This window comes from Manis pentadactyla, chromosome X, assembly GCF_030020395.1.
Source record: "Manis pentadactyla isolate mManPen7 chromosome X, mManPen7.hap1, whole genome shotgun sequence".
NCBI classification, from domain to species: Eukaryota; Metazoa; Chordata; class Mammalia; order Pholidota; family Manidae; genus Manis; species Manis pentadactyla.
The window spans coordinates 56,344,680-56,365,135 of NC_080038.1; the positions used below are offsets into that span (position 1 = coordinate 56,344,680).

General features: G+C 41.2%; 1 protein-coding gene across 8 annotated transcripts in view; it reads right to left on the minus strand.

The window, feature by feature from the left end:
- Nucleotides 1–1,019: 1,019 nt before the first annotated feature.
- ASB12 (ankyrin repeat and SOCS box containing 12) overlaps nt 1,020–20,456 on the minus strand; it is a 174,973-nt gene continuing 155,536 nt past the window's right edge. For 4 of the 8 annotated variants that reach the window (XM_057495618.1, XM_057495617.1, XM_057495619.1 and 1 more), the window contains 3 exons: nt 3,970–4,012; nt 1,712–2,558; nt 1,020–1,303 (listed from right to left, as the gene is read on the minus strand). In XM_057495618.1, the coding sequence (XP_057351601.1) occupies nt 1,170–1,303; nt 1,712–2,537 (960 nt within the window). In that variant the 5' untranslated portion in view covers nt 2,538–2,558; nt 3,970–4,012 and the 3' untranslated portion in view covers nt 1,020–1,169. Of the gene's footprint in view, nt 1,304–1,711; nt 2,559–3,969; nt 4,013–7,099; nt 7,262–20,456 lie in introns of those variants that run through there. The other 4 variants (XM_057495621.1, XM_057495622.1, XM_036892757.2 and 1 more) reach the window with 3 other exon arrangements.

The window sequence follows — 20,456 nt, forward strand, 5'->3', positions numbered from 1 at the left end:
ATCAATCATCTTCTGGTGTGTTCAACCAGTGAGAGCCACTGGTGGGAGGGTAGGAAAAATGGAGAAGCTTCTGCCTTTTGTGCTTCTGGTGGTGTCTCTTCTATGGCTTCCACTGTCAGTCAGTATACTCCCAACTCTTCTGTGGTATCCCAGCTCCTGGCCCAGGTCATGTCACCTCCTCCCACTGTGCCTCCATTTTTCATCTTCCCCTGCTCTGTCTTATACTTCAAGGGGGCTGACCTCTGTAGGCTGTGTTTCCCAGGCTGACTATTAGTTGACTTCATTTCCCCCAGTGAGATATTGGAGGCAGATTGGAGGGCAATAATGAGGAAAAGGAGAGGGTATTTCTTCATTTCATTTGGTTTGGGCAGAGTCTCTCTTCTATGATTCTAGTGCCTAATGGACAGGCCTGTGATTCCACTTTCCATCAGGTGACCCCATGTCCCTGGACTCTGGACATACTCTTCCCTCACCCCTCCAGCATAGGGGTGGTGTTAGCCTTCTGCTGTCACTAATCTCTGGGTTGTCTTTCTGTCCTGCTTGGATTCTCAGCCTATCACCTATGTAACCTTTTATTTTCCTGCATTAAATTCTCTGTCATAAATATTTGGTTGTTGTTTTCCTAGTTAGATCTTGACTATAAACTAGGCTAGTGGGAATGCAGCCAATGATTCAAGGTGAGTGAATGGTAGGTTCCTTGGTCACTTGACTCAAAGTAATAAGGGGTTGGGTGACAGCCCCTGAAAAGGTAGCAGCCAGAGAAGTGAAGGGAGGTGCAGAGCTGATGCTACCCTTCCACCCACTTGAATTCTTCAGGACTTTGCTTCCAGGACAACACAGCTCCAAATTTTCTCAAGGATCTTGGTGAGGAGGTGTAGGCCAGTAGGTTGGTTTTCTTTTTTTCTTTCCATTGTCAGGACTCATATGCACGTCAAATGCCAGACCATTACCATCTTTCCTCATGGTCAACCAGGCTCTCATTCACTGAATACTGCCCCCACTGCCACACACACACTAGACACAGTGGCCACCAGGATTTATTTTGTTCAATATTTTATTATGGAGGATAATACAGCTCCAGGTGACTGAGTGGAGCTAGTGCCCTCCACCTACCTGGGTCCCCAGGTGGTGTTTGGAGGCATCATGGGTTTTCTGGGGAGGCTGCGAGATTACAGTTGGTGTTTTAGGTAGCTAATCAACACAGGAGGAATATCCAGCTGGTCAATGGCTTGTGGTTGACTGGCCTGATGCAGGGCTCTGCGTATAACTAAACGGGCCTGTGATAGTAGTGAACGTGGAGTGGCTACAGCAAGGAAAAATCAGTCATGAGAGGCTTCTCAGTGTAATCCTCCCACCCAGGCTTACATCCACCCTGCCATGGCTCTTGTTCTCTCCCTTCTAAGATATATCCTCCACCCTAACCTCAATAGTGACAAACTGAGGCCTAGATAGGGCAGGCTCAAGGCCACAAAATAGTCATTGGCAGAGCCAGAACCAGAAATTGGGACAGTGCTATCCCCCACCTTATCTTAGTGATCCCTTCCCTAATAAGGAATTTGCAACCTCTTTTTCACTGGGGTCTCAGGAGATGCAGGAAGATGGTGTTTTCTCCAGTACATCCCAGAAGGAATGGTTTGGGGCAGGGGGTTGATTTGGGGCCCTGAGATTTCCAAGCCAGGAGTTCTGTAGGGTTGGCCTGCTTGACACTCACCTCGGGCTTGTAGCAGCAATTCAGTGCCTCTGTCATCTTTTGAGTTCAGGTTCAGGCAGAGAGATGGAAGGTAGATGTCAGCACCAAAATCAATTAACAGCTGGATATACTCTGGCTCACAATTATGGTGAAGGCATATTTCAAGGAGGGTGCGGGGCTGTGGGACTCGAGCCAGTAGGCACTGGTCAGTGCAGTTGTAGTCAGGGTCTGCCCCATGGAGCAAAAGCAGGCGGAAACAGTCAAGGTGTCCATAGACTGCAGCCAAATAGAGGGGGCCAGAACATGAAGCTATGTTTGATGCCCAGACTGGTAGTTTAGCTTTGACATTGACCTCTGCACCATGGCCCAGGAGCTCCTGCAGAATGGGAACAGCACCATCACGGGCAGCTGTAAGCACAGGAGAGCAGTTGTTGTAGATACTACCCCCAGGACTGGCTCCAGCTTCCAAAAGCACACGCACGCAGTCCAGATGGCCGTGACTGACAGCGGTAAAAAGTGGTGTCTGTGCTTTGACATCCAAGCTGTCAACATCAGCACCATGTGCCAGGAGGACCTGCAAACAGCTAAGGTGGCCACAAGAAGCAGCCAAGCGCAATGGTGTCCCAGGAATGCCCCAGCCACTCCTACTGTTGATGAAACATTTGTAACGCTCCTGGTGCAAAAGCTGATCCAAAGTATAGGAGTCGTTATTGTATACTGCTTGATTGAGAGCCTGCTTCTCCCCCATGTCGGTGTCCTCCTCCTCCTTGTCAGGCTGCAGGAGGGAAAATATCTTGGTGATGTCCATGAGGTTCATCTTGGCTGATTGGAGCAGAAATATTCTCATTATGAGCAGGACATGTCAGATCTGTGGATGACAAAAATGGGAGCAAAACTGAGGGCCCCCCTCAAAAGGCTGGATGCCAACCCTTGCCTCCAATCCTTCAACATTAGGCTCCTCACTCATGGGTTTCCTGCTTCTAACTCCTTCTTCATCTTATTTCAGGCCCCCGAGATGGCTGCCAAAACAGATCAGGCCATTTTGCAGTTTAGTGCTGTTGCATATGCTGTTCTGCCTGTCCTTCAAACTCCTACTTCTGAGAATCATTCCTTAATTTTGTCCCCCACTCTGAGATTCCAAAGGATCACAGCTAGATTTTAGCTATGAACTTTCACACATTTCCACTTCTCTGTGCTTCATTAGTGTGTAAACTGCAGGGTGAGTTTACATCTAGCTTGTATTCCTCTACTACCAGTAGGGCCTATTTCATGGCTGGGAATTTAGTAGATGCATCTTTCTTAGTTTAGAATGTGTGGAGTAATGAAGTGGTTCTGGTCTGACAGTTGCTAGGCCAACAGAATAGGGCTTTGTGGTATTAAGCTGCAATTCCTGAGCATTCTGACATCAGTCTCACAGGGCAGGCCTTCAATTACACCTCTCAGCCTTTTCCATGAAGTTAAACCTCTTCACAGCCCCTCATATATGACCCCCACTCAGACTCAGGCCCCGTGCTTCAGGCAACAGAGTTGCACAGGAAAAGGATGTTGAATGATATTTACTGATTAAATAAAGTAGCATTACAAAGAACATGCTTTAAGTAAAACGAAGACAAAGATGGAAGGATATAGTTGAGGTTTCCAGGGAAAGTCCTTCTCTCTGATGGAAAACTAGTTTCTCCCCCAGGACTATTTCAATCCAAGAGTCCCTTTGATTCCCAGAACCTTCTTGGAACCCATGACTCACCCATATTTCTGGGTCAAACCTTTTCCCGTTATCTCTGCCTCACCCAGCTTGGAGCCTAGCCTCAACTCTCAACTCTTCCCTCTCCATTATCCCTAAGTCCTATATATCACCCATGGCCCAATGACTGACTCAATCTAACCCTTACCTGTCCTGTTTCTAGTGCTTTAAAGTCAAAGTCACCCACCTCAGTTTGTAATATCATCAGGATAAGTTGGTAGGTTAATCAGAGCTCAAGTCTCCCTACTCTCCCATACTCTGCAGCCATGGTCTCAGGGCCATATACCTCCTTATATTCACTGTCCATGTCCACATCTCTTTGTTAGCCTGAGACCTCAGGTATACACCTCATAGAAAAAATTGTGAGGTGGGAGGGTGGGTTTTTCTCAATTTTAGGCCCCTCCCTACCTGCCATCATTAACTCCATGTATGGTTTTATTATTTATTTATTTTAGAGGTACAATTATAAGAAGAGGATTTTAGAAATTAGGCAGACCTGAGTTTGCAACTCAGCATCCCCAGTTCCCAGCTGACTAACCTTGGGCAAGTCTCTTCCCCTCTTTGGGATTCAGGTTCCTCATCTATAAGAGAGAAATGATAGTTAAAAGGGAGAGAGCTACCATATATTAGATATTCAAAAATGAGCTTCCTCCTCTCTCTGAGTCTTCAGCCTCCTCACTGGCTTCTGCCCCTTAACCATCTGAGGCAACAAAACAAACACTTTATGGTCCTTTGTCCCACTCTAGCTACCTTTCTCTTCATATCTCTCTTTTTCACCAAACATATACAAAGAGTTGTCTTCCATCTACTTTACCACTTCCCATTCACTTCTATACCCACTGCATTCTGGCTTCACCTACTCTCAATCACACACTGAAATAGTTATCTGAAAAATGATTCCTTGCAGTTAAATCTACTGGCTGCTTCTCAGATCTTTCCTTCTTTGAGATTTCTGGGGTATCTGTCCCCACTGTCCACTTCCTCCTACATACTTTTCCTGGCTTTCTAACCAGCAGACTCTTCTGCTTTTTCTCTCCTTTGTTTTCCCCTGAAATAGTTATGGTCCCCTTGTTCTTTCCTTGATTCTCTTCTCTCTAGTCCCAGAGCTTTAGCTCTCATTATTCTGATGATTTCAAGCCTATCACTCCAAGTCCTCCAGTTCTCTCCTCAGCAAAAGGTATGTATTCACTGAGTTTCTTTAGGTACTTCAAAGTTAACAGTATCACACTACCACTACCATCATCACCAAACTTGATCTATATCTCAATATCTCAGCATCCACCTGGTCAACCAAACCAAAAACCCAAGACTCATCTTAGGCCTCTTATCTCTTTGTCCCATTCCTGTCTAAGTAGTCATCAAATCCTGTGAATTTTGCTTCCTAGAGACCTTTATAGGCCCCTCCCCTCAAGACCATCCCCATTATCAGAGTTTTATCTAGGCCTCCATCATCTTTGCCTCAACTATTGTAGTAACGTCCTAGTTTCTCTTTTCAATATTTTCTCCACATTGTGGCCAAAATGATCATTTAAAAATACAAATCTGGCCTGTGCCAATCCCCTGTTTTAAAACCCTTAATGGGCCCTCTTTCTTTCAGAATACAGCCCAGATGCCTTAGGCTGGCTCGCAGGTCAATCATGAGCAAATCTTGGCCAACATTTCCAGCCTAACTTCTTACTATTCCTCTTCGTATACCCCATGATCCAGCAATAAGGGAAGAGAATGATGACTCTCCATATATATCATGCTTCTTTCTGTCACATGCAGTTCCTTCTGATCGGTTAGTTCCTCCAGAGGCTGTGCTCTTATAGCAACATAGCAGTCATCACACTGTATTGTAACTCATTCTATATGGAGTCTTTAGCTTCTACTGCAGATTGAAAGGCCATATAGGGTAATGGCTAAACATGATCTGGAATTCTGTTTCTATTGCAGCTCCACTACTTAGTAGCTGTGTGACCTAGAGCAAATTACTTAAAACCCTCTGTGCCCATTTTTTCATCTGTAAAGAGAGGATGATAGTAGTACCTGCCTCAGAAGGTTAAATGAGTTAGGATTAAATGAGTTAATACATATTAAATATTTAGAAGAGCACCTGAATGTAGCACTCAGTAACTGCTTTTACTATGATGATTATTATTACTTAGTTCTCCAATTTCTATGACAACTGCTCCCTACTTAAAATCCTATTACCTCAGAGCTGGAATGTACTGAGCAATTCATTGAATTTCCTCAATTTAGAGAAGGGAAAACCAAGGCTCAGAGGAGAGCAGAGATTTTTCCTAAGATCACATTACTGTTATTGTCAGTTGTCTCATTAGCAAGAACCCAAAACACACTTTTAATCTGTGCTTTACAAAGCTATCTCATATAGTGGAATAGGTAATATTATCCCCAATTTGTTGATGGAGGAAACTGAGGTCTGAAAGTGTAAGAGATTTTCCAGGTACCTTACATCAACGCAAATGCGGAGTCAGAAATAGAATCCAGGTTTCCCTACTGCCCATCCTGTTGTTTATATTGCAACCTGAAAAAACAAACATATGCCCCTGCCCCTTGCCTCAAACAGACTCATATCGCTCCCCAAATCCTCAGCTTTGAGGGTCATGCTGAATTCAAGGACTTTGGTCATGGGAGGTTTCTTTACAAACCATTTCTTCTGACAGCCAGTAGGGATTCCCTTCTTACTATTTTTTTCTGTGGGAGTGGTGCCCAGGGAGATGAAGAGGGCAGGGAGTGTGGAGGGAAATGCTAAAGTTCTCACCAAGGTCATACCATGAACCCAAAACAGGGTCCATCTAATAAGCTTCCAGAGGGAGATCCAGCCATGGCCCCCAGCTGACTTTGGCACTTGAGTAAATTGTGCCTTATTAGATAGGATAAGAAAATCTAACTAATCTGTTGTTTAACCTCACCTTGCTGTCATTTAAGCATAAATGTCATTTCCAAATGTCATAACTGTAATATGATATGACATGTCTGTGATTTCTTCTGGTGACCAAGTTATAAAACTGGTAATAGGACTGCCATTTGCTGCCTGCATTCATTCTTGAAGAAAATGGTAAATTTCAGTTAGTGATTAGGGGGGAAAGGGTAATTGTTTGTCCCATCTGTTTTTGGACCCTTTGAATTCTAAGATCCTCTTGGGGAGTCTGTAAATGCAGTTTATATACCCCTACAGGACAGTGGCTGGTTTCTGTGTGCCCTAGAACAGTTCTCCAGGCATTAGTAGACTATTTTTAAGCTTCACCTACCCTTCCTAACCCTCAGAAGCTCTGCCCTTCTGCCCTTGAGCCCACCCCACTGCATCCCCCTCCCCTCAACCAAAAACAGACTCACAAATACCACAGAGGGACAGAAAGAAAACCTTCACCGCCCCCCCATCCATGTATTGTTTTAACAGCAACTTTCCTCAAAAAGTAGGTCTATTTGTACCCCTACAAGCTTATGCAAACACTTCCTTCTGGGACAGGCACAGCAGGAAGCTATCATTGTGTCCCTCCTTCCCTCTGAGTGCAGGTTTCCCTGCTGACCTTCTAAGTGCCCCCAGATACCAGACCTAGTGAGAAAAACCTAGGAAGGTGGTGGTCACAGGTCCATTGGCCCGCAGCCCTAATGATTCACTCCTCTCTGGCAGTGTTGTGGGGACCTAGATTCCAGGTACTCACCAGGCTTCTGCTTGAGGCCAAGCTGCCCAAGGTCACTGCCTCACTCCTCTGTGAAGTACTGTGTCCTGATGGCCCAGCACGGAAACCCAACAGCCCCTGGGCCGGAGCGGGCAAAGCTCTCAGTTCCCTAACTGAGTCAACACCTCCTAAAGACTAGGCATTGGTCCCTGGGCTGAGTAGATTCAGGGGTTTAATTTTAGGCCCCCCTCCACCCCCCTCCCAGGTCCGTGTTATCTTACTAGTGACATTCTGGGAGCGATCCCAGCAAGAGGAGGAGGGCTGTGCATGGGAAAGTCCTGGAAGGACTGACTGACAAACAGCTGCCTGGCAAGGCCAGGGTTCATTCTCTTGGTGTGTTTCTAAGTACCTCTCCCCACCATTCAAATGAACTACATGACCAGGCCCCTGCACTGTGAGTGTTCCCACTTTCCCACCAAAGGGCCCAAGAAGGCCTAGTTGTTCCTAGCATACCTTCCTCTGAGCTTGGGCCTGATTTTTTTCTCTCCTCATCTTAGCCTCTCTGTATTTCCTTTTTCCTTTCTTGAAGGTCCAGCAACACATCACCCTACTCTTCCTTCCTTGCCCCCCAAGAGTAAGGAAATGGTGGGAAGAGGAGATCTCCACACTTCTATGTGTATCAGTAAGGTTTTCTAAAGTTTAAGAAGGCCCTGCTCATTAATAAAGGCTCCCCAGTCCACTAACCCACCAGGCTCAGCCTCAAGAAAATGCCCACAGCCTCCCCATTCTTCTTACACCTAAGACACCAAACAAGATTGAAGTGTCCAGCACAGGAACTTTGTCAAAAGCTAAACTCTTAAGAGTATCATTTTATCTCCCTGTTTGACTTTATATGAAGGCAGTGGTAGGAAGATAACTTTAGAAACAGTCACATGGTCTATTTTAGATGTCACCTGAAAACAAACTGGAAGCTTGCTCCCCCTTCTTTCTGTGAGGAAATGCTTGCCAGTGTTTGGTATACGAACTACACCACAAACAGTATGATCATGTCTGAGAACCTCTTTATGGAGAAATTATCAAGCAGCCACTATGTGCAAGGCTCTAGATGAAGGAATAACACAAAGAGAAATAAGACATGGCATTCCTGGGAGAGCTCATAGTTTATTAGGAAAAACAAACATTGCAACAATTGTATTTCACATAGTAAAATGCCAGAACTAAAAGCTGCCCATAGTTATCCTGTGTCCATGTCAATCTCCCAAATTAGTCCAGGGGATTACTGCAGGGTTCAGTGTCCTTACATGCCACCAAAGACAACGATAATTTGAATTTTTCTGCAAAAAGATTCCAGTCTATACAGAACACTGATCCCAATACCTCACAGTCCTTCTCTTTCCCTTCTAATCACCAAAGAAGAGAAGGTTCCAATCAGGAAAAACAAAAAGCCATTGAGGAGACCAGGTATGTGTTGGGATAATGCACTAGCAGACTGGTTTCATGTGATTACTTTGGTGTTAGAATCTGCACATTAAAAGAGAATCTCCACACTAGAGATGGTCAATGACTTCCACTTAAATGCTTCCCATAATAGGGCACTCTTTACTTCCAGAAACAGCACATCTCATTATTGGGAAGCCCAATTAGTCCTTGTTTCTGCTAAGCCTCTGCCTGCTTCTATAAAGTACCCCTGAGGTTAATTGATGATCTTATCTTCACTCACCCTTGGGACCTGAAAGAAAATGGTCACTTTCTTTGCCCTAAAACAGTTTGAAACCAGTGTGCCATTGTTCATGCTATTTTATCTCAGGGAAAATAGCCCAGTTTCTTCAACTATTTCTTTCAAGCTGGTATCTGTTCAGTCCCTTTCCCAGTCTTGTCTACCATATCATGAAGTGGCTATACAGTCTGCTTACACACTGATAGTGCCAGGGATTTCCTAGGAGGTCAGATGATTCCTTACAAAAGTGTCAGAGTGTACCAGTGTGATCAACGACTCTGAAGATCAGAAACATCAAAAAACCTATGTGCTTCAGCTTAGTTTGAGCCAGTAGCCTGTAGCTGCTCTTTATCTGAGGCCTCATGCAAACCTGATTAGCAGCCAATAAATAAGCTGTTATGATGCTAAAGATGACAGTAGTGTATTATTCTTGAAAAAAAGATTAGTAGGATTTTTAATATAATTTTTATTGAGATAATTGTATATTCACATATAAAAATAATACAGAGATCCCCTGTACACTTTACTGTTTCCCCCAATGGAAACATTTTACAAAACCGTAGTACAATATTGTAAGTAGGATATTAACATTGACATAATCCATCTACCTTATTCAGATTTCCCAAAGTTTACTTGTAGTCATTTGTGTATATGTATGTATCTGTGTATTCTGTACAATTTTATCACATATGGAGGTTCTTGTGTATACCACTATAGACAATATACAAAATAGTTCTATCACAACTCATTACTTCATGTTGCCCTTTTATAATCATATCAACTTCCTTCCCATTTCTCCCACCTTGGTCCCAAACACCTGGCAACCTCTAATCTGTTCTATTTCTATAATTTTGTCATTTCAAAATTATATAAATAAACCATACCTTTTGGAATTAGTTTTCATCCAGCATGCCCTTGAGATTCATACAAATTGTTGCATGTGTCAAGTTTGTTTTTGTTACTGAATGGGATTTTGTGATATATGTGTACCATAATTTTTTTAACCATTGACCCAGTGAAGGACATTGGTATTGTATGTAATATTTAGCTATTAGGAATTAAGCTTCTATGAACATCTGTGTACAGGTCTTTTGCACTATAGTTAGACCTTATTATTGGGTAGAGCAATTACTCCCACTTTATTCTTTCATGTCAAGATTGTTTTAGTTATACTACAGCCTATGCATTTTATATACATTTTAGGATAATCTTGTCTACATCTACAAAAAGTCTGAGACTTTGGTGGGAACTGCATTAAATCTATATATCAACTTGGCAAGAATTGACTTCTTAACTGTGTTGAGTCTTTTAACCCATACACATAGTATGTTTTAACACTGATCTAAGTCCTTAATTTCTTTCATCAGCATTTGTAGTTTTCAGCACATGGATTATGTACAATATTTTAAGTGTATACCTAAGTATTTCAATTTCTTTAGAGCAATTGTAAATGGTATATGGTTATGATTTCAGTTTCCATGTGTTCATTATTAGTATGTAGAGATATGGTTGTTTTGTGTGTTGATTTTATATCCTGTCACTAGTTCCAAGAGTGTTTTTGGCTTTGATTTTGCAAATTCCTTGGCATTTTCTACACAGTCAGTTAATTATGTCATCTGCAAACAGGTTCAGCTTTACTTCTTCCTTTCCAGTCTGTATGTCTTATTTCCTTTCCTTGCCTTATTGCAGTGGCTAAAACTTCCAAAACTATGTTGAGTAAGAGTGGTGAGGGTGGACATCCTTGCCTTTTCCCACTCTTAGGAGAAAGAATTTAGTTTTTCACCATTAGGTATGATGTTTACTGTAGTTTTTCATACATTCTCTTTGTCCAGATTCATGAAGTCCCCTTCCATTTATAGTTTGCTGAGAGTTTATATCAGGAATGGATGCTGGATTTTGTTAAATGCCTTCCTTCATTAATTGAGGCAATTGTATGAATTTTCTTCTTTAACTTGTTCATAAAGTGGATTATGTTCATTGATTTTCAAATGTGGAGCCAGCCTTTCATCCTTGGAATAAACTTCACTTGGAAACAGTGTATAATTCTTTTCATTGTGGGATTAGATTTGCTAATACTTTGGTGACAAATTTTGTATTTAAGTTGATGAGAAATAACAGTTTGTAGATTTTTTTTCGTCTATCTTTGATTTGGTATCTGAATAATATTAGCCTCAAAAAATGAGGTGGGAGGGAGGAGCCAAGATGGTGGTGTGAATAGGGCAGTGGAAATCTCCTCCCAAAACCATACATATTTTTGAAAATACAACAAATACAACTGTTCCTAAAAGAGAGACCAGAAGATACAGCACAACAGCCACGGTACACTACATCTGCAAGAATTCAGCACCTCATGAAGGGGGTAAGATACAAGCCGCGGCCTGGTGGGACCCAAGTGCCCCTCCCACCGCAGCTCCCTGGCAGGAGGAAAGGAGTTGGAGTGGGGAGGGAGTGGGAGCCCAGGACTGTAAAACACCCAGCCCTAGTCATCTGCACCAGGAGTGTAGACACACAGTGTGTGGTGTGCTGGATATTAGGGAAATGCAACAGCAAAATCTGCAAATGGGTCCCCGCAGCTGGCGCCCCTGTGACAAAAGAAAAGCGAGTGCTTTTCGAAAGTCTTAAAGGGTCAGGGGCCTCACCGCTGAATGGAAGCATCCCGGCACACTCAGACCAGCAGTTAGGAATCCCAGGGAACTCCAGGCATCATAACCCTCTGGGAGGCAGCACAGCTCTGAGGCCCCTCAGGGTGATAAACAGCCTCCCATCCATTCCCCTGCTGGTGTGGCCCTGCCATAGCAGGGGAGCAGCCTGAGAGTGGCCACACCCACACCAACCACCCAGAGCCTCCTCCGCAGCCACCCGAGTCAGACTCAGAGTCCCTGTTGGTGTGCAACTTCCCAGCACAAGCCACTAGGGGTCACGATTCTCACAGGAGAGGAAGGCGACCAGCAAGCGGGAAGGGACTTTCTTCTCCCAGCTGACACACACACCAACTGTCCACAACTACCTCTATCACCATGAAAGGCAGAAGAATTTGATCCAGACAAGAATATCCAAGACAACCCCTGAGAGGGAGCCTTGGGAGATAGATTAAACCAATTTTCCTGAAAAATAATTCAAAATAAAGGTCATAACCATGCTGCTGGAGCTGCACAGAAATATGCAAGAGCTAATGGATAAAGTTGGGAGAAAGAACACAGAAATAAAACAATCTCTGGAAGGACTTAAGAGCAAACGGGATGAGGTGCAAGAGTCCGTTACTGGAATAGAAATCAGAGAACAGGAACACAGAGAAGCTTAGGAAGAGAGAGATAAAAGGATCTCCAACAATGAAAGAATAGTAAGAGAACTGTTTGACCAAACAAAACGGAACAATACCCGCATTATAGAGGTACCAGAAGAAGAAGAGAGAGAAAAAGGGATAGAAAGTGTATTTGAAGAAATAATTGCTGAAAACTTCCTCAAAAAGGGGGAGGAAATAGTTGCTCAAACCACGGAAAACCACAGAAATCACAACAGAAGGAACCCAAGGAGGACAATACCAAGACACATAACAATTAAAATGACAAAGATCAAGGACAAGGACAGAGTATTAAAGGCAGCAAGAGAGAGAAAAAAGGTCACCTACAAAGGAAAACCCATCAGGCTACCATCAGACTTCTCAACAGAAACCTTACAGGCCAGAAGAGAATGGTATGATATATTTAATGCAATGAAACAGAGAGGCCTTGAACCAAGAATACTGTATCCAGCACGATTATCATTTAAATATGAAGGAGGGATTAAACAATTCCCAAACAAGCAAAACCTGAGGGAATTTGCTCCCACAAACCACCTCAAAGGGTATTTTAGAGGGACTGCTCTAGATGGAAGCATTCCTAAGGCTAAATAGACGTCACCAGAGAAAATAAAATCACAACAAAGAAAGCAGACCAACAAAATACTAACTAAAGGCAAAAAATAAAATCAACTACCCACAAAAGCAGTCAAAGGAAACACAAAAGAGCACACAATAAAACACGTAACATATAAAGAATGGAGGAGGAGGAATAAGAAGGGAGAGAAATAAAGAATCAGCAGACTGTGTTCACAATAACTCAATAAGTGAGTTAAGTTAGACAGTAAGACAGTAAAGAAGCTAACCTTGAACCTTTGGTAACCACGAATCTAAAGCCTGCAATGGGAATAAGTACTTCTCTTTCAATAACCATCTTAAATGTAAATGGACTGAATGCAACAATCAAAAGACACAGAGTAATAAAATGGATAAAAAAGCAAGACTCATCTATATGCTGCTTAAAAGAGATGCACCTCAAACCCAAACACATACACAGACTAAAAGTCAAGGGATGGAAAAAGATGTTTCATGTAAACAATAGAGAGAAAAAAGCAGGTGTTGCAGTACTAGTATCAGACAAAATAGATGTCAAAACAAAGAAAGTAAGAAGAGATAAAGAAGGACATTACATAATTATAAAGAGGTCAGTCCAACAAGAGGATACAACCATTATAAATATATATGCACCCAATACAGGAGCACCAACATATATAAAACAAATAATAACAGAATTAAAGGAGGAAATAGAATGCAACGGATTCATTTTAGGAGACTCCAAAACACCACTCACTCCAAAGGACAGATCCACCAGACAGAAAATAAGTAAGGACACAGAGGCACTGAACAACACACTAGAACAGGTGGACCTAATAGACCACTAGAGAACACTACACCCAAAAGCAACAGGATACACATTATTCTCAAGTGCACATGGAACATTCTCCAGAATAGACCACATACTAGGCCACAAAAAAGAGCCTCAGTAAATTCCAAAAGATTGAAATTCTACCAACCAACTTCTCAGACCACAAAGGAATAAAACTAGAAATAAATTGTACAAAGAAAGCAAAAAGGCTCACAAACACAAGGAGGCTTAACAAAATGCTCCTAAATAACCAATGGATCAATGACCAAATTAAAATAGAGATCAAGCAATATATGGAGACAAATGACAACAACAACACAAAGCCCCAACTTCTGTGGGACGCAGCAAAAGCAGTTCTAAGAGGAAAGTATATATCAGTCCAGGTATATTTAAAGAAGGAAAAACAATCCCAAATGAATAGTCTAAAGTCACAATTATTGAAATTGGAGTAAGAAGAACAAATGAGGCCCAAAGTCAGCAGAAGGAGAGACATAATAAAGATCAGAGAAGAAATAAAATTGGGAAGAATAAAATGATAGAAAAAAATCAATGAAACCAAGAGCCGTTTCTTAGAGAAAATAAAAAAAATAGATAAGCCCATAGACAGACATATTAAGAGAAAAAGAGAATCAACACACATCAACAGAATCAGAAACGAGAAAAGAAAAAATATGACAGAACCCACAGAAATACAAAGAATTACTAGAGACTATGAAAACCTATATGGTAACAAGCTGGAAAACCTAGAAGAAATGGACAACTTCCTAGAAAAATACAATGTTCCAAGACTGACCAAGGAAGAAACAGAAAATCTAAACAGACCAATTACCAGCAAGGAAATTGAATCACTAATAAAAAAACTACCCAAGAGCAAAACCCCCAGGCCGGATGGATTTACTGTAGAATTTTATCAGACATACAGAGAAGACATAATATCCATTCTCCTTAACGTTTTCCAAAAAATAGAAGAGGAGGGAATACTCCCAAACTCATTCTATGAAGCCAGCATCACCCTAATATCAAAACCAGGCAAAGACCCCACCAAAAAAAGAAAATTACAGACCAATATACCTGATGAACATAGATGCAAAAATACCCAACAAAATATTAACAAACCGAATTAAAAATACATCAAGAGGATCATACACCATGACCAAGTGGGATTCATCTCAGGGATGCAAGGATCGAACAACATTCAAAAATCCATTAACATCATCCACCACATAAACAAAAAGAAGGACAAAAACCACATGATCATCTCCATAGATGCTGAAAAAGTATTTGACAAAATTCAACATCCATTCATTGGTGTGTAGTGGTATCTCATTGTTTTATTTTTATTTTTCCTGATGACATATGATGTGAAACTTCCTTTAATATACTTATTTGCTATATGTATACCTTCTTTAGTGTGGTATCTCTTACAGACTTTGGCCCACTTTTTAATTGGGCTCTTTTCTTATTGTTGGGGTTTAAGAGTTCTTTGTGTAATTTGGGTAACAGCCCATCAGATGTGCTTTTTAAAAATTTTTCCCAGTCTTTGGCTTTTCATTCTCTTAATGAGTTACAGCTTATCGATGATTTCTTTCATGGATTATGCCTTTTGTGTTATATCTAAAATGACATTACCATACCCAAGGTCATCTATGTTTTCTACTAGGTTATCTTCTAGGAGATTTATAGTTTTGTGTTTTACCTGTACATTTGTGATCCACTTTTAGTTTTCTTTCTTTCTTTTTTGAAAGGTGTAAGGTCTGTGTCTAGATTCATTTTTTTTTGCATGTGGATTTCCAGTTGTCCGAGCACCGTTTGTTGAAAAGACTATTTGTGCTTCATTGTATGACTTTTGCCAGTTAGTCAAAGATCAGTTAACCATATTTATGTGGGTCTATTTCTGACCTCACTTTTCTACCCCACTGATCTATTTCTCTATTCTTTTGCCAAAACAAACCATCTTGTTTACTACAGCTTTATAGTAGGTCTTGGAGTCAAGCAGTGTCAGTCCGCCAACATGTTCTTCTTCAATTTTGTGTTATTATGGGTCTTTTGCCTCTACATATAGATTTCAGAATCAGTTTATTATACAAAAGACAACCAACTATCACACTGATTTGGATTACACTGAATCTACAGATCAAGTTGGGAGGAACTTACATCTTGACAATATTGTATCTTTTATCCATGAGCAAGGACTATCTCTCAACTTATTAAGTTCCTTGATTTAATTCCTCAGAGTTTTATAGTTCTCCTCATGTAGATCTTATATTTATTTTTTTAAATCTATCTCTACATATTTCATTTTCTTATGCTAATGTAAATGGTATTCTTTTTATAATTTCAAATTCTACACATTTTTGCTGGCGTATATGAAAGTGATTGACTTTTTATATTAATTTGGTATCCTGCAGCCTTGCTGTAATTCCTTGTTAGTTCCAGCAGTGTTCTGTCCATTCTTTTGGATTTTCTACATGTAATCATGTCATCTCTGAACAAATAGTTTTACATCTTCCTCCCTGATCTGTATGCCTTTTTATTTCCTTTTCCTGTCTTATTATATTGGCTAGGACTTCCAGTATGATGATGAAAAGGAGTGGTAAGGGGAATATCCTTGTCATGTTTCTGATCCTAGTGGAAAATCTTTGAGTTACTTAACATTAGATATGAAGTTAAATACAGGTTATTTGTAAATATTATTTATCAATTTGAAGAGATAAAATAACTTTATCTTGATCAAGCCAAGATGGCGGCGTGAGTAGAGCAGCAGAAATCTACTCCAAAAACCACATATATTTTTGAAAATACAACATATACACTCTTCAACTCTTCCTAAAAGAGAGATCAGAAGACATAAGACAACAGACAGACTACATACACACCTGCGAGAACCCAGCACCTTGAGAAGGGGGTAAGATACAAGACGTGGCCCGGCGGGACCAGAGCGCCCTTCACGCCAGCTCCCAGCGGGAAGAGAGGAGTCGGAGCGGGGAGGGAGAGGGAGCCCAGGATTGCTAAACACCCAGGCCTAGCAATCTGTACCGTAGTGCAGATAGTGCTTGCGTGGGGTGCTGGAAATTAGGGAAACAGGACAGTAAGAACTGTGAGTGGGTCCCTGCAGCCAGTGCCCTGGGGACAAAGAAAAGCGAGTGCTTTATGAAAGTCTAAAAGGGACAGGGAACCCACAGCTGGACGGAAGCGTCCCAGGTCAATTAGCCCAGCAGCTGGGAACCCCAGGGAACTCTGGGCACCCTAACGCCCTGTGCAGCAGGGCGGCTAGGAGGACTCTCACGGATGTAAACAACCTCCCAGCCGTTTCCCCTCTGACGCAGCTCCGCCAAATCGGAGCAGCGGCACAAGGCAGGCCACACCCACAGCAACTGCGGAGCTAAACTCCATAGCACCCAGGCAAGTATCAGAGGCCCTGCCTCTGCACAGCTGAACAGCACAAGCAGCTAGAGGTTGCTCTTCTCCAAGGAGAGAAAGGCCACAAACCAACAAGAAGGGACGTTCTCACAGCTGTCACTCGCCCCGGCTCTGCAATCTATCTCTATAGCCATGAAAAGGCAGAATCTGAGACAGACAAAAAAACAGAGACAACACTGAGAAGGAGATAGACCTAACCAGTCTTCCTGACAAAGAATTCAAAATAAAAATCATAAACATGCTGACTGAGATGCAGAGAAATATACAAGAGCTAAGGGATGACATCTGGAGGGAGATTACAGAAGTGAAACAATCTCTGGAAGCATTTATAAGCAGAATAGATAAGATGCAAGAGGCCATTGATGGAAAAGAAACCAGAGAACAGGAACGCATAGAAGCTGACTCAGAGAGAGATAAAAGGACCTCCAGGAACGAAACATTATTAAGAGAACTGTGTGACTGATCCAAAAGGAACAATATCCACATTACAGGGGTACCAGAAGAAGAAGAGAGAGAAAAAGGGATAGAAAGTCTCTTTCAAGAAATAATTGCTGAGAACTTCCCCAAACTGGACGAGGAAATGGTTGCTCAGACTACGGAAGTACACAGAATTCCCAACAGAAAGGACCAAAGAGGACAACACCAAGACACATAATAATTAAAATGGCAAAGATCAAGGACAAGGACAGAGTATTAAAGGCAGCCAGAGAGAGAAAAAAAGTCATCTACAAAGGAAAACCCATCAGGCTATCATCAGACTACTCAACAGAAAGCCTACAGGCCAGAAGAGAACGGCATGATATATTTAATGCAATGAAACAGAAGGGCCTTGAACCAAGGATACTGTATCCAGCACGATTATAATTTAAATATGAAGGAGGGATTAAACAATTCCCAGACAAGCAAAAGTTGAGGGAATTTGCCTCCTGCAAACCACCTCTACAGGGCATTTTAGAGGGACTGCTCTAGATGGGAGCACTCCTAAAAAGAGCACAGAACAAAACACCCAACATATGAAGAATGGAGGAGGAGGAATAAAAAGGGAGAGAAATAATCACCACACTGCGTTTATAACAGCTCAATAAGTGAGTTAAGTTAGACAGTAAGGTAGTAAAGAAGGTAACCTTGAACCTTTGGTAACCACGAATCTAAAGCCTGCAATGGCAATAAGTACATATCTTTCAATAATCACCCTAGATGTAAATGGACTGAATTCACCAATCAAAAGACACACAGTAATAGAATGGATAAAAAAGCAAGACCCATCTATATGCAGCTTACAAGAGACTCACCACAAACCCTAAGACATGCACAGAATTAAAGTCAAGGGATGGAAAAAGATATTTCATGCAAACAACAAAGAGAAGAAAGCAGGCATTGCAATACTAGTATCAGACAAAACAGACTTCAAAACAAAGAAAGTAACAAGAGATAAAGAAGGACACTACATAATGATAAAGGGCTCAGTCCAACAAAAGGATACAACCATTATAAACATATATGCACCCAATACAGGAGCACCAATATATGAGAAACAAATACTAACAGAATTAAAAGAGGAAATAGAATGCAATGCATTCATTTTGGGAGACTTTAACACACCACTCACTACAAAGGGCAGATCCACCAGACAGAAAATAAGTAAGGACACAGAGGAACTGAACAATACACTAGAACAGATGGACCTAGTAGACGACTATAGAAATCTACATACAAAAGCAACAGGATACACATTCTTCTCAAGTGCACATGGAACATTCTCCAGAATAGACCACATACTAGGCCACAAAAAGAGCCTCAATAAATTCCAAAAGATTGAAATTCTACCAACCAACTTTTCAAACCACAAAGGTATAAAACAAGAAATAAATTGTACAAAGAAAGCAAAAAGGCTCACAAACACATGGAGGCTTAACAACATGCTCCTAAATAATCAATGGATCAATGACCAAATTGAAATGGAGATCCAGCAATATATGGAAACAAATGACAACAACAACACAAAGCCCCAACTTCTGTGGGACACAGCAAAAGCAGTCTGAAGAGGAAAGTATATAGCAATCCAGGCATATTTAAAGAAGGAAGAACAATCCCAAATGAATAGTCTAAAGTCACAATTATCGAAACTGGAAAAAGAAGAACAAATGAGGGCTAAGGTCAGCAGAAGGAGGGACATAATAAAGATCAGAGAAGAAATAAATAAAATTGAGAAGAATAAAACAATAGCAAAAATCAATGAAACCAAGAGCTGCTTCTTTGGGAAAATAAACAAAATAGATAAGCCTCTAGCCAGACTTATTAAGAGAAAAAAAGAGTCAACACACATCAACAGAATCAGAAACGAGAAAGGAAAAATCACGACGGACCCCACAGAAATACAAAGAATTATTAGAGAATACTATGAAAACCTATATGCTAACAAGCTAGAAAACCTAGGAGAAATGGACAACTTCCTAGAAAAATATAACCTTCCAAGACTGACCCAGAAAGAAACAGAAAGTCTAAGCAACCAATTACCAGCAATGAAATTGAATCACTAATAAAAAAACTACCCAAGAAAAAAACCCCCCGGGCCAAATGGATTTACCTTGGAATTTTATCAGACATACAGAGAAGACATAATACCCATTCTCCTTACAGTTTTCCAAAAAATAGAAGAGGAGGGAATACTCCCAAACTCATTCTTTGAAGCCAACATCACCCTAATACCAAAACCAGGCAAAGATGCCACCAAAAAAGAAAACTACAGACCAATATCCCTGATGAATGTAGATGCAAAAATACTCAACAAAATATAAGGAAACCCAGTTCAAAAATACATCAAGAGGATCATACACCATGACAAAGTGGGATTCATCCCAGGTACGCAAGGATGGGACAACATTCGAAAATTCATCAACATCATACACCAAATCAAGAAAAAGAAAGACAAAAACCACATGATCATCTCCATAGATGCTGAAAAGCATTCGACAAAATTCAACATCCATTCATGCTAAAAACTCTCAACAAAATGGGCATAGAGGGCAAGTACCTCACCATAATAAAGGCCATATATGATAAACCAACAGCTAACATCATACTGAACAGTGAGAAGCTGAAAGCTTTTCCTCTGAGATCGGGAACAAGACAGGTATGCCCACTCTCCCCACTATCATTCAACATAGTACTGGAGGTCCTAGCCACGGCAATCAGACAAAACAAAGAAATACAAGGAATGCAGATTGATAAAGAAGAAGTCAAACTGTCACTATTTGAAGATGACATGATATTGTACATAAAAAACCCTAAAGACTCCACTGAAAAACTACTAGAACTAATATCGGAAATTCAGCAAAGTTGCAGGATACAAAATCAACACACAGAAATCTGTAGCTTTCCTATACACTAACAATGAACTAATAGAAAGAGAAATCAGGAAAACAATTCCATTCACAATAGCATCAAAAAGAATCAAATACCTAGGAATAAACCTAACCAAGGAAGTGAAAGACCTATACCCTGAAAACTACAACACACTCTTAAGAGAAATTAAAGAGGTAAGTAACAAATGGAAACT